Genomic DNA, 13,153 nt, shown 5'->3' with positions numbered 1-13,153 from the left:
TCTCAGCTTAATGTGTAAAGACAATTAAACGTAGGCCATGCATAGGTTAATTTTCTCGAAAACTGTAAACACTGTCTGTGTGGCACTATAAAAATTCATGTGTTTATTTTGAGCGACCCGCTTAGACCCGCCCACATAACGTTAGTAAACCAATGGCGTGACAATTTGAACAACTGCAGATGAGTAAAATAAAATAAACATTGTTTATTTTTGCAATTCCATTCAGTGGTGCTAGTGTAGCAGGAATTACATACTTCAGCTTTAAATAAACTAAACTAAAAAAATAATGATAAATTAATAAAACCAGTACATCTGATTATGGTTCCTAAATCTCTGCAACATTTGTAGTTCATATGAATAATGTAACACGCAAGTAAAAACTAAGTTTTTTACTTTTTTCGGTACAAAACCGAACAATTTTGATGGCTTTGCACATTACTGTAAAGAGAAGAAAAGGACGGTTTCTCTTCAGGTGATCCCTGCTGTGAGATCAGTGAACACCTTAAAGCCTGATACACATTGTTTCAGCCTAATCTTAGATCACACTCTATCAATCCTTTCTATAGTCTATGATACAAAATGACTGGGAAGATCTGAACGATGAGTGTCTTATCCATCAAAAAGCTGTCAGTTGCATAATTTATTATAGATTATGGGCCTGGAAATGGAGTCTGAACTGGGACTCATTAGCTATCCTATCCTTAATAGTTATTATAAAGGGCCGTTCACACAGGACGTGTTTTTGCATTAAAAAACAGCAAGACACAGACAGGTAAAATGGAACAGAATGCAGGGTGTTTTTGAAAAAACAGTGCATCGTAATGGTCATAGACGACCGTCTAGTGCATGTTTACTTAGACAAACACTTAAAAAATAGCGCAGACCCATGCATGTGCTGTGTGAACAGCCCCTAACAGCCCCTGGAGGGAGCTGATCTTAGATCAAAACACAGAGTTGTTGTCTTCTTCGTTCACTGCTAAGTAACTATATCATTAATGGGCAGCTGTGAATCCTCTTCCTCTACAGGAGAGCAGTCCACATCAGGCCTCCCAGGACAGAACAGCCATTTCAGCAGTGCCAGCATCACACGAACCAGCAGCCTCAGTAAAAGAAAAGCAAACGGCACACCTATCTCCATCATGTGAAAGATTTGCGCGCTGAAGCGACTGAGAATACAGGTGAGAAAGAATGACCCGAGTGCCACACAAGGGTAGAGTGAGAGCTTGGCCAACATGAAGGTGTGCTCTCGACCGCCATAGCGTGCATATGGGTGTAATGTCTCACGTTCTGTAAAAAGCGCCACCACCCACATAGCTAGCTGGAAGAGACCGGCAAAGAAGATGATGACGCAGCTGACCTGCACAGCTTCAAGCTCATTGCGCGAGCCTCTGGGAAACTCTTGTGTAAGTTGGTATGCCAGTGGCAGGCCGCCCACACAGGCCAGGGAGAAGGTGTTGAAGAGGCCCATGAGGCGTGTGACCTTCGTCACGTGCAGGAAGAGAGAGTGGTGAACGAACCAGAGCAGCCCAACTGTGACGAAAGAACCGAAGTAGGCCAGATACTCGGGACCGTACTCCTGAAGTGCAGCGTTGAGGTTGTTGTCAAACTGCTTTTTCACAACAGAGGGATCAGGCACGTTGTTTTCGCTGTTCACAGAGGACAGCAGAGAATACTTCTGTGAGTATCTACAGTAGTTTTTGTTTAAAAAGTGTCATAATGGCAAAACTTTAAAAGTAATATTACATTACATAATGCTTTTAACAGATAATGAATGTACAGTACATACAAATAGCTGATGGAAATGTTATGAAACTTGAATTTGTACATTCATATACAAATGTACATTTCCTGATATGTTTAGCATTACATGTTAGTTAATGATGTATTCATGAAAGCCAATCTATTAAGTATGTATGTACTACTTCAATGACCTTTAATAGAGCGCACTAGTGCCTGCCCACTTTTTCAGCTGCCGTGGTTCCAGAAGTGTTTTTCCCATTATTATTTTTTCCCATAGGGTTCATGAAAGCCTTCATAAAAGAGTTCTGAGCCATGAAACAAACCAACCATCTCCAAAGTGAATCACAAGATTACAAACTTTGATTTTGAAAAAAAAAAAAAAAAAAAAAAAAAATTATCAGACAAAACCAAAAAGGTACACTGTTGTACACTGTGCACTTAACGTCTTTAATGAGGGAATGAACTATAATCCCATGAAACGCTGAAAATTATGCAATTGAATTGAAAATGATGGAAATATACAAAACTATTGATTTTAAGTTGTTGACTGCAAGTATAGAAACAATTCATTTTAAGTTTATTACAAAATATTAAGATCTATACAACAGAGTTTCCGCTATGAAATTTTGGTGCTGGACAACATGTCTGGGAATTATAACGTTTACTGGACAAATTGGAAAAAATCTGGTCATCTCATGTTTATTTTGCGCTGTACCACGATGGACTATGCATAATATGCGATATAATAATGGCACAATTAAGTAAAATGAACAATAAACATTTGTTCATTATAGCTGCTTTTCCATAAATAAAAAAAACGTCAGTCATGAAATTAGCATCTAATTCAAAAAAACATTAGAAACAAAAACAGAGGACAAAGCAAAAAGCTAAACTGCAATCTTCAATGTATCTTTTCATTCACAAAGATATATTAAAATAACAAAAACCATTAGGTTATTATGTCATATAATTTCTCACCTTGGCTAATTACTTTCTCATTTTGTTCTACAAATCTCCACTTTCACATTCACATTCTATCCAATTTTGAAAGTGAAAGTAGAGATTTATGGTAACAAAGCACTTAAATATTGTTCTGTTTCTCACCCACACCTATCATATGGCTTCAGAAGATATGGATTAAACCACTGGAGTCTTATGGATTACTTTAATGCTGCCTTTATGTGCTTTTTGGAGCTTCAAAGGTCTGGTCACCAATCACTGAGATATTCAAAAGAGCTGAGATATTCTTCTAAAAATCTTTTTTGTGTTCTGCAGAAGAAAGTCATACACCTCCAGGATGGCATGAGGGTGAGTAAATGATTAGTTATCGTTAAAAAAAACAAAACAATTCCCCTATGGAAAAAAATGAATCCGTTTTTTACTTTTGGAACCCAAATACTGCGCTCTACTCTCAAATGTAATTTTTTTAAAGAAACATAAACAAAGCCTTGTGTTTCATGCCTTGCAAAAGTCATTTTAATACTACTGCAAGGCATTTGATGCAGTCAAACAACAAAAAATATGTCACTTACTGTCTTGACAAAATTGTACTGTTTGAGCAATAGAATAATACAAACCAAATATCTAAGATGAGCAGCGTAGCTACAATGGCGTACACCCCATCACTGAAAGCCTCCACTCGCTCTTTACTCAAAGGTTCACTGGGGTGGTAGGTGTAGAAAAGCATGGAATCTGGACTCTCATCTACCTGACCTGTGTTTATTGGAAAAGTGATACAATAAAGGTTTAAAGTAAATAATTTACTGTATATTGCCCCAATTATATATTAAAAGAATAACAAAACACTTTTATCCACCTTAAAAAAAAATGGAGTAAACAGTTATGACGTTTTGTGCTTACCACCAATGGCTTTATTCCGAATCCATTTCAAAGACTGAGAAATATAGGGCAGGAATATGACGATCGCCAAAAGGACGTAGGACTACCAGGAAAAACATATATATATATATATATATTATTATTATTATTATTATTATTATTATGTTATTATACTTTATAAGTAGCAAATAAGTAAATATGTGATACTATGTAAATATATTTGTTATATATCAAAAGGACATTACTGTAACTCATAATAGAACTCTTTAACTTGTACTACATGTTCAATATAGTATTTAAGTACAATTCACCTACCAGTTGGAAAAAGATGAATGAAAAGATACTGGCAAAGAAGCACATGATCGGAACCCTCATGATGACTTTGAGGATGTTCTGCTTGTAATAAGCCTGATTCTGTGACATCTGTATATGGTTGTTCAGGAGGAAAGGATGGCTAAATCCATACAAGACAATCACGGCCTGAGGACACAAAGTAAACATGACTGTCTAACAAAACAGTGATTAACATCAAGATGAAATATAACTACGAGGATATCTACCAAAGCTTATTTTTCACCTACTATGATATCAATGACCTTTATTAAAGATGAAGTTAGTTCAAATTGTTATATGTTGAGTATTGCTACTTTGTTGCTCCCTCACCTGAATTAATCCAATCACTATGACACAAGCACAGAAGAGGAGGATGCCAAGAAAATTATCAGGAAACGTCGCCATGAGGGAGAACTACAAAATAATGAATAAAATAAACATTAAAAACAATCATAAACAGACATAGGCTTTATTTTATTTTCTTATCATCTGGTGAAGTGAATACTAACTGTGTATGGCAGAAATGTGATGAGCATCATACAAGCCTGAAATAGAATAAAAAAGGATAGTTGAAAAGTCACTTCACACTTTCAAAACGAATGTAAAGCTCTTACTTTACATTCATCATTCTCATTCTACACCACTTCAGCCTTGTTGGTGCCCTTACCAAGTTAAGCAGTGCGAGAGTGTCGTCGATGCGCTCAATGACCTGAAACAACCTGACCACAAACAAATGATGGATTTAAATCTCTAAGCAAGTGGACGAAAGGAATGATTCAATGAAACAAACACATGATGCTCTACTGTGCAAATGCTTGAATGCTCTCACCGGATATGTGCAGCCCAAGCAACAGTGACAATCAAAAATGTCATCAAGTACACTGCAACCTTGGTAGTGAGCAAAGTCTGGATACTCTCTTTCAGCTCCTGCATATGAAAAGATAATATCATTTATAATGTACTGTATAACAACATTGTATTTCTTTCATTTATATTCTATGAAGGCTATTATAATTTGTTGTCACACCTCATTATCCTGAAATTTTGTATGTGCAACAGGCAATATCTGTGAACACAAAAATTCATGACATATTCATTTTTCACATGCGTAATCATATATCACAGAGCAAGGGTGACAGGTGACTAATAGAAAATGTGACAGCAGCTCTAGATTGTGTTCTGTTCGTATCATCTATAATACTGTATCTGTCATATGTGATATTTATTCAAATGTGCATCCCAGTACACTCAAATGTTGAGGTCAATGTGGATTTTGTTCCCCTTACCATTACAGTAGCAATGATGGAGATGAGTGCATCACTGTAGGCGAGCAGACGGTGTGATGACTGCGTGCTGCTGTGGCCGTTTTTCTCCTCCGACGACGTGACGCTCTCCAGAAAGGAATGCGAGAGATTTCTCGGCGTCCTTCTCTTCTCCATTTCCTCATCATCGTAGTGCTCGATTATTTCGCTCTCATCATTTTCTCCCATGACAGCAGTGGTATGTGATGTCAGTGGACGGTGCAGACATGCAGGCACGGGAGTTTTGTTTGCAAACACTGATGACACATTATCAGCTGACCGGAAATCACTGTCCAAATGAATGAAATGAAAAACAGCCTTCCGCGAGACCGCACACTTAAATGCAGCTCATTGTTTTTCAAAAAAAAAAAAAAAAAAATTATGTCTGCATTATTCATTATTGCATAATACGATTAAATAAAATTCATTTAGAGGGAATGCAAAAAGGGGAAGTGACGCAATATAGATGCACCGGCTCTGCGCATGCGTGTTTCTCATACATCGTGAATTTTTTTTAAAACTTTGTAAATACCACTGATCTATATACATAACTATATATATATAGATCAGTGGTAAATACTTTATTCGCAAGAACTAATTTCTTGATACTTTGTCCAGATTTGAATCATTTTTAGTTGCAATATCCGATATTATAAAATATCTTAAACTCACGAATGAAAGCGAGAATAACTGATTTCTTATTTATTATAATTATAATTATATTGTTATTTTCTTTTATATTGAGTTTTTTTATTATTTTAATATTTTTAATTATATCTATATAATTTCTGCTATTTATTTATATTTACATTTTTAAAATATTATTTTATTTTATTTTGAATACAATTTATATATCTATATTTTTCTGATACTTTCTGATTTTTTTTTCTTTTACTGTATTTCTTTAATGCAGTGTGCACTTTTCTTTGTTTTTTGTAATGTGCAACAAAATAAATAAAAAATAAATAAAAAATACAACAAAAAAATACAAAAAATAAAATACAAAAAAGTGAATTTCTCTTATAGAAAAAGCAGAGCATGGTTGACAACTGGAAACGAATTAGTTTTCGTTTCAATACAGAGGGCTCAGCTACAAAACTGAATGGTAAGGCATCAACATCTATAACAAAAACCATGTTATAATAGCAATGCAAACTTCAATAACTCAATACAGAACTTCCCTTCTAATAAAAACTCGGACTCTCATTTCCCAAGGTTAAATCTCAGCTTGCTGTGCTCGCAGAATAGTGTTGTAAAACAGCTCTGATGTAATTTCAAAAGTTTGAGTGCAAAATTCGCTTGTGAAATACAAGCAGACAGCAGAAATTTCAGATGCCACTAGAGGGAGACAAAAATCAATGTTTAAAAATGTGTTCAGCCAAGGACTTCTGTTAAAGGAATATTCCGGGTTCAAGACAAGTTAAACTCAATCAACAGTATACGTGGCATAATATTAATTAACACAAATGTTTTACCTTCCCCTCCTTTTTTTGTTTGTTGCTTTTTTTAATGAAAAGGGTGGATGAGTTTCCATCAATCGGGTTTAAACAATCAAAACAAGCAAGTACAACCCCCACAATATGTATACCATGATCACCGCGGAACGTGGAATATTCCTTTGAGGGATGACTGCCACCGTATATGCAGTTTATATAGGTAGTCTGATTTTAACAATTCATCATTACAACAGAGGCAGCAAAAGTTGCCCTTGGTGACTTGCATCCCGACCCTGCACTTATAAGATACATTTGACAAATGTATACTCTTGCATTGCCAAATGTTACAGTGTCACAGCAAGAATTCAGTGACATCCAAATCATGAAGCGTATCTCAATAAGGCTACATGGTCCTGACATAAGGTGTGTTTAACAGAGTGAGAGAAAGGAAGAGCGACGAAAGACAGAGTCTGATTTCATTAGCTCTCAGTACCTTTTCAGTCTCTGCAAATCAACCCATCCCAAACAAAACATTGTGAGGCTGCAACACAAGGGCCCCTTTTGTTTTTTTAATGGGATTTCAATCAAAGTGGGCAATTACAGAATGGAACGGTAACCTAGCAACTAACAGCTAGTCATACTCATTATCAAATGATTGTACAACTTGCCAAATATCACATTGTACATGCTCATGCACAATACATTTGCATGTGAGAACACATTTAAAAAAAAAAAAAAATTTATTTAAAAAGAGGAAAAGTCAATAAACCATGGCAAAGTTTCTTTTTCATTTGGCCTGTCTTGAGGAGGAGAGTCTAAATAGATATTCAGTAATTATAGCTTTGACCCACAGAAAAGATACACTTGTATATTTTAGAACATATTCAAAAAATATAACAACATAAGGCCAAAATATAACTACTTTTTCCACTGTTGTATCATTTATAGGCTTGGTCAAAAAAGATAATGTGTGTTATCATTCACACCCTTCATTCTATTGATGAGCATTGCTCATTCATCACTGAAAGGGAGAACCCAAAACAAAGCAATTTACAGTACACTAACTACAATATTGTCTATGTTACTTACTGCTGGCCCAACCTGTCTGTCTGTCCAAATAGTTGTTAAAAGAACTGTATTTTTATAGTCAACAATAGTCAGACATGTCAAGTTATATTCAACTATTTTGTTGCCAGCATTTCAAGCCCACAGTGTTATAATCATCCCTATAGTGTTACATAACATCAAAGTGCATCCAGTGCATGTTTTTGATTTCCTGAGAGAGTAATCCCTAATGTGAAGTTTATCTGAAAGCCATTGTAATAATTTAGAGTCATCTACATTGAGAGGAACAGATTAAATCTATGTAATCCTTCCCTGGTGAATCAAGATAGCTCTCCGCTTTAACACACGCTATACCTCATCATACACAAGTTCAAGTTTAGGTTAGTTAATTTTCTTAATTCTACTGTCTTAGCATAGAGAAATCTCCCTATAGTGGTTTACTAATCCAAATCAACTAAGTTCTGAGTGAAGGATTCAGAACTGCCACTGAATGTGTTCAAATAATTTGAGGCTCTGATCCTATTGAAATGCAATACCACATATTTCTCTCAATTTCTGTATGGGCACATACCTTAATATTCTTGGCTATAAAAAAGCTATTGAACTATTGCCTAGGAAAATGAACAGTTCATTGAACACGTGTTCACCTTTTGTTGCAACATGCCTCAATACTCATTACACAGCCTATTAAAGGATGCCAATGTAAAAATTCACTATTCACAGTCTGACACAGGGCCGTAGCTAGTGGGGTGATAGGTGGTAATGATTCTAGGGGCCCAAAGGTCCAGGGGGCCCCACAACAAATTCTAAACTGTACTTTTTTATAGGAAAGGGGCTCAGAACAATATACAGTCAGGGGGCCCAGATTACCTTGCTACGGCCCAGGTCTGAAATTATTAATTTAATCCATGAGTGAAAGTGTCCATTAACAGGGTGGTTAGTGAGATTAAGCCAGTAGTATTTGACTGCCCATGTGATTCAAAAATGGCAGCCCCCATGAGAGGGACTCTCTCCATGTAGAATAAAACAGCTTTTATAAATTTACTAATATGAATGGATTTTTCACATCATGCGAGTGTTCATTATTTTATACATATGTTTTAAAATTACAATTATTTTTTTTAGGGGTAACAGCTTTTTTAATGAGGAAAAAATTACAGAGTGCACCTTTAAAACACGTTACAACTTTTTCAACTGATTATTGACCTTTGTCAAAATGTACTGTATTTTAGTGTTGATTTTGAACTAGGTGTTTGAAATCAACAAACAAAAGCCACTGCTAGAGAAACACACACACTTTTGACTCAAAACCTAATAGGTACTGAGATACAGCCCTTGTGACAACTTCCCCCTGTGATAATTAGCCCTGGTCTCCTCTATATCAAGACAGACCAAATTCTCCATCACTGTTACAGGCTCATTTGACCCACACAGCACAGATCTCATAGCAGTGGACAACCCTTTTATCACTTTGACAGGTTCTAAGTTTGGTTCAACTCATTCACATTTAACCGACTGTCAGACTTCTTGACTGAGAAAAGGAAATGTGCAGCACATACCCCTAAATCACATAGTCAGACAAAAATGTCCATCACTTTCAAATCCTAGAAAACCTCTTGCTGGTCCTCAAAACTTGTCCTGCTGTTCTGAGCCAGAGATGTGACAGAAGTAGGTCAGCATTACATCTACATCCACTCCTTGTAATCTGTAATTCTTAGAGTGGCTCTTAATTGCTCTTTAATCTTAACACGTCAAGACTGGCTGCAGTGGGAGTGGCTGCATTAGCAGGTTAAGCAAATCCCTTTCTGTCTAAATGAGCAGCAGAGGTGGATTAGATCTGATCAGAGAGAGAGACAAGCAGTGCAGAAATGCAGTTTAGGCAAAACTCAGGCTATAAAAGAGGACCACAGCGTTAGAGAGGCAGAAATATAACAGTATGACACAAACAGAGGGAATTTGAGGATTGTTATTCAGTAAAATTATGAATTAATCTTATTACAGATTGGCTTGTATGTACATTATCGCTGCAGGTTCCTGGTGAAATGAACACTAGAGGTGCTAAAACAACAATTAGTTTTATTCCCTTTCACACAAATCATGAGTTAAAGGGCAGAATATCAGTTTATAAACACTTACTTTTTGCCCTGTTCCTTGCACAATGCAATGTTATTAAATCTTACTATAGTGCATGACTTATAAGATGATACATTTTAATGTTTACTTTACATAACTAACTACATTTCTAAGTTTATTTGAGTGCAGTCACTTTGGGCTGTAGCTCAACTGATAGTGTTGCACTGGAGTGATACTGTATGTACAAGCCACATACAAATAATTTAGTGGAGTGGTGGTGGTGTAGTGGGCTAAAGTACAGAACTAGTAAGCAGAAGGTTGTTGGTTTGATCCCCACAGTCACCACCATTGTGTCCTTGAACAAGGCACTTAAAGAATTAGTTCACCCAAAAATAAGTTACTCACCATCTGAGATGTGTATGACTTTCTTTCTTCCACATAACACTTTTGAAAATTTGTTGAAAAACATCCAGGCTCAGCAGGTCCTTAGAATGGGAGAGGATGGTGATTAGATATAGTCATCATAGTCAGCATAAAATTAATCCATCCTGTCTCCAGCAGCGACATTAATGTCTTCTAAAGCAAATCGATCACTTTGTGTGCGAAAAAGAACTATATTTGTTAAAAAATAAAAAAATGTTATTAATGAGAGAGTCCAACAAAAATCCATCTTCCAAACCATGTCTTTTCCCAAATACACTTTGATAAACCTATAATAATGATTTATATTTTAAAGCTGTCGGGACGGATTTCGCAGGAAATTGCATACATACATCATTCACCAGTGCGTGTTCACGTCATATCCGTACACAGAGAAAATAAGATCCGGCTACTGTATTGCATGTATGGTGTGGGAGTAGCTGAAGCTGAAAGTTTGTTGTCACAATGAACTAGAAAAATATACCATGGATCATTCAAAACGGCAAACCTCCGGGGAATCACCAGAAACCCTATAAGTCTATAAGTGTATATGGAGTCTATAAGCAAAAATGGAAAGCGACAGAGTCCGTAATAAAACCCAAATCAACATCGGCTTGGCTTTTCAGAGGTAGCGACAACTCCGAGATCTGAAAGGATTTAAAAGTGACACAGAGATGGCTTTTTCTTACTCAACAGGCAAGATATTTTATTGATATGGTTTATGTATAGTTGTGTAATCACACACACACACACATCTGTGTGTGTGTAGTGAAATACAATAATTATACTGTAATTGGTGCAGAACTTTTTGCTTGCTAGCAGACGTGCATATTTTTCTTTATAACGGCAATAATTTATAGAAATAAATCCTTTAGTACTAGGCTTGCCAAGGACATGTGAGTCTTGGAATGATACTGACCACTGGTTGATAACCATGACAATCTATAAATGACTGTGGTCTATTTGGTCAGAATATCCTGCAATTATAAAAACGTTACAACGTTTGACCTTATCAGACTAGCAATCGTTATGTCTAATGTTAACAAACGTTGCCTTTTTCCAATAAGTCAAAATAACAGCAGAAGATATGGCATTTACCTGCTCAGATGACATGTTTTCGGAGAGCCGTCTTTTCCTTTCTTTCGTTATTTATTTGTCAGTTCACTCTGATAAGATGTCCTGTATCCATGTGTACACCGGTGCCTCGAACCACATTCATCTGTGCAGAGGAGCAGAGCTGAAGCACAACCAAAACAACATTCTTCTGCAAGACGCATGCAGTTTTATATTTTAACCGCTGGGGGGGGGATTGTCCCTGTAATAAGTGCACTGTAAGTCACTTTGGATAAAAGCGTCTGCCAAATGCATAAATGTAAATGTAAAATGGACCCTTTTCACAGACTTTGATGACACGTTTCCACTTTATTTAGGAGCTTAAATCTTGCCAACTCGTTTTAGATATGCAGTTTTTTTTATTTTTATTTAGAGTACATTTATAACAATATACTTCATATTATATTACCCTGGAATACGTTTTAAAAATCATTTACCACAGCTGTGATGAGGTTTCTAATACGGTTTCTAATATGGAAATTTGAGAAGGGTCTGTCTGCATCCTGCAACACTAGTACAAGGCACGGCCACTACAAAGCACGCCTACTTCAAGTTTCTCCCCCTTTAAAATAACCAGTAAAATGCTTGAGTCTTGCAACAGTTTTATTTCACATTCATACACTGTGTTTTTTGTGTTTATTTGGAGTCCCGCAAAAACCCTACACCTACCCCAAACCTAACCCTAACAATAAAGATTAAACAATAAAAAAAGTTGTAAAATTATTAAATATACTGCAGCTTAACAGATCTATTAAAGGGTTATTTCACCCAAAAATGCAAAAATGCCACCACAGTCACATAATTTTCATGAGATTAAAGGAGTAGTTTACCCAAAAATTACAATTGTGCCATCATTTACATCCCCTAATGTCGTTCCAAACCCTTATGACTTTCTTTTGCCTGTGAAACACAAAAGGAGAAATTGTGAAGATCATTCTAGTCACTCTTTTTCATCCAATTAGTATAAATGGGGAAATTACAAGTCTTCTGAAGACATACTATACCTTAAGGCCAGCTATTCTTTTAAGATGGCAATGTAACTTCAAGAAACTATTATGAAGAATAAAGAGTAAATACCAAAGGTTCACTGAATAGCAGAAATAACTAAATGAAGCTTCTGAATCAAAATTGAACGTTACATTTTTCTTGAAATGTTCAGTGATAATTGTACACACCCCTCTGTAGGGGATTCACACTGCTAGATGTGGCATGGTTAATTAACTGACTCATAAAAACCTTTAATCTAATACAATCAGTTATGTTTTATAGTTTGAAAGAAGTACACATTTTAATATTAAAGGGATTTTCTAGAGCGTGTTTCTTAAATTTTTTATTATACCTCGGTGCAAGATGAAATCAAATTGAGATCTGAGAAAATCCCCTGTAGTCAGTTCTGTGGTCATTATAGACCGCCTTTGTGCTTGACTTTGTGTGTTCCTTAGGCAATGTGCTTGTGCAGTGTTTTATGATTAATGATGCTTATCTGAAGAGTAACCAGATGCCTGAGTGCAGTTTTGACATGAATTACTCCAGTCTGTTGGAGGTTTTCTGATGACTATTTGATTCTACCTCATTAAACTAAACCAACTCAAATCAGCATTCTGATATTTGATGTTATCTTTATGTAACAGACCTACGTGTATATAGACTGTATTTAGCACATACTGCAGATATTTGCCCTGTGTTAGAATCAACATCATGATAATCTAGAAATACATATAAAGCTCCTACATAGCTTTTTCGTTTGTCTATGACATTCTCTATGATGGCAGCAGCAGAACCAGTATGTAATAATCACTGGAATACTACTATCTCCAGTGAGTATGGCTCAGT

The 13,153-nt window shown here is 36.0% G+C and overlaps 1 protein-coding gene across 1 annotated transcript; it reads right to left on the bottom strand.

Moving 5' to 3' along the window:
- Nucleotides 1-964: 964 nt before the first annotated feature.
- On the bottom strand, nt 965-10,229 carry LOC127429533 (endosomal/lysosomal potassium channel TMEM175-like). Its single transcript, XM_051678638.1, has 11 exons — nt 10,193-10,229; nt 5,199-5,502; nt 4,940-4,978; nt 4,742-4,839; nt 4,580-4,631; nt 4,422-4,457; nt 4,243-4,326; nt 3,895-4,059; nt 3,601-3,682; nt 3,318-3,453; nt 965-1,646 (listed from the first exon to the last, which is right to left on the bottom strand). The coding sequence occupies exons 1-11, from the start codon at nt 10,225-10,227 to the stop codon at nt 977-979; spliced, it is 1,701 nt and encodes a 566-aa protein (XP_051534598.1). The 5' UTR covers nt 10,228-10,229; the 3' UTR covers nt 965-976.
- Between the last annotated feature and the right edge of the window lie 2,924 nt (nt 10,230-13,153).

This window comes from Myxocyprinus asiaticus, chromosome 3 (genome assembly GCF_019703515.2).
Source record: "Myxocyprinus asiaticus isolate MX2 ecotype Aquarium Trade chromosome 3, UBuf_Myxa_2, whole genome shotgun sequence".
Lineage (NCBI taxonomy): Eukaryota > Metazoa > Chordata > Actinopteri > Cypriniformes > Catostomidae > Myxocyprinus > Myxocyprinus asiaticus.
This window is presented reverse-complemented; position numbering and strand designations above follow the sequence as displayed.

Excerpts from the sequence above, each read along its gene's own strand:
- LOC127429533 (XM_051678638.1), bottom strand. The coding sequence starts at position 10,227 with ATGTGGAAGAAAGAAAGTCATACACATCTCAGATG. Across the intron at positions 4,060-4,242 it reads TAGTGATTGGATTAATTCAG|GCCGTGATTGTCTTGTATGG; the intron begins GTGAGGGAGCAA and ends TTGTGTCCTCAG. Across the intron at positions 3,683-3,894 it reads CATTCATCTTTTTCCAACTG|TCCTACGTCCTTTTGGCGAT; the intron begins GTAGGTGAATTG and ends TTTTCCTGGTAG.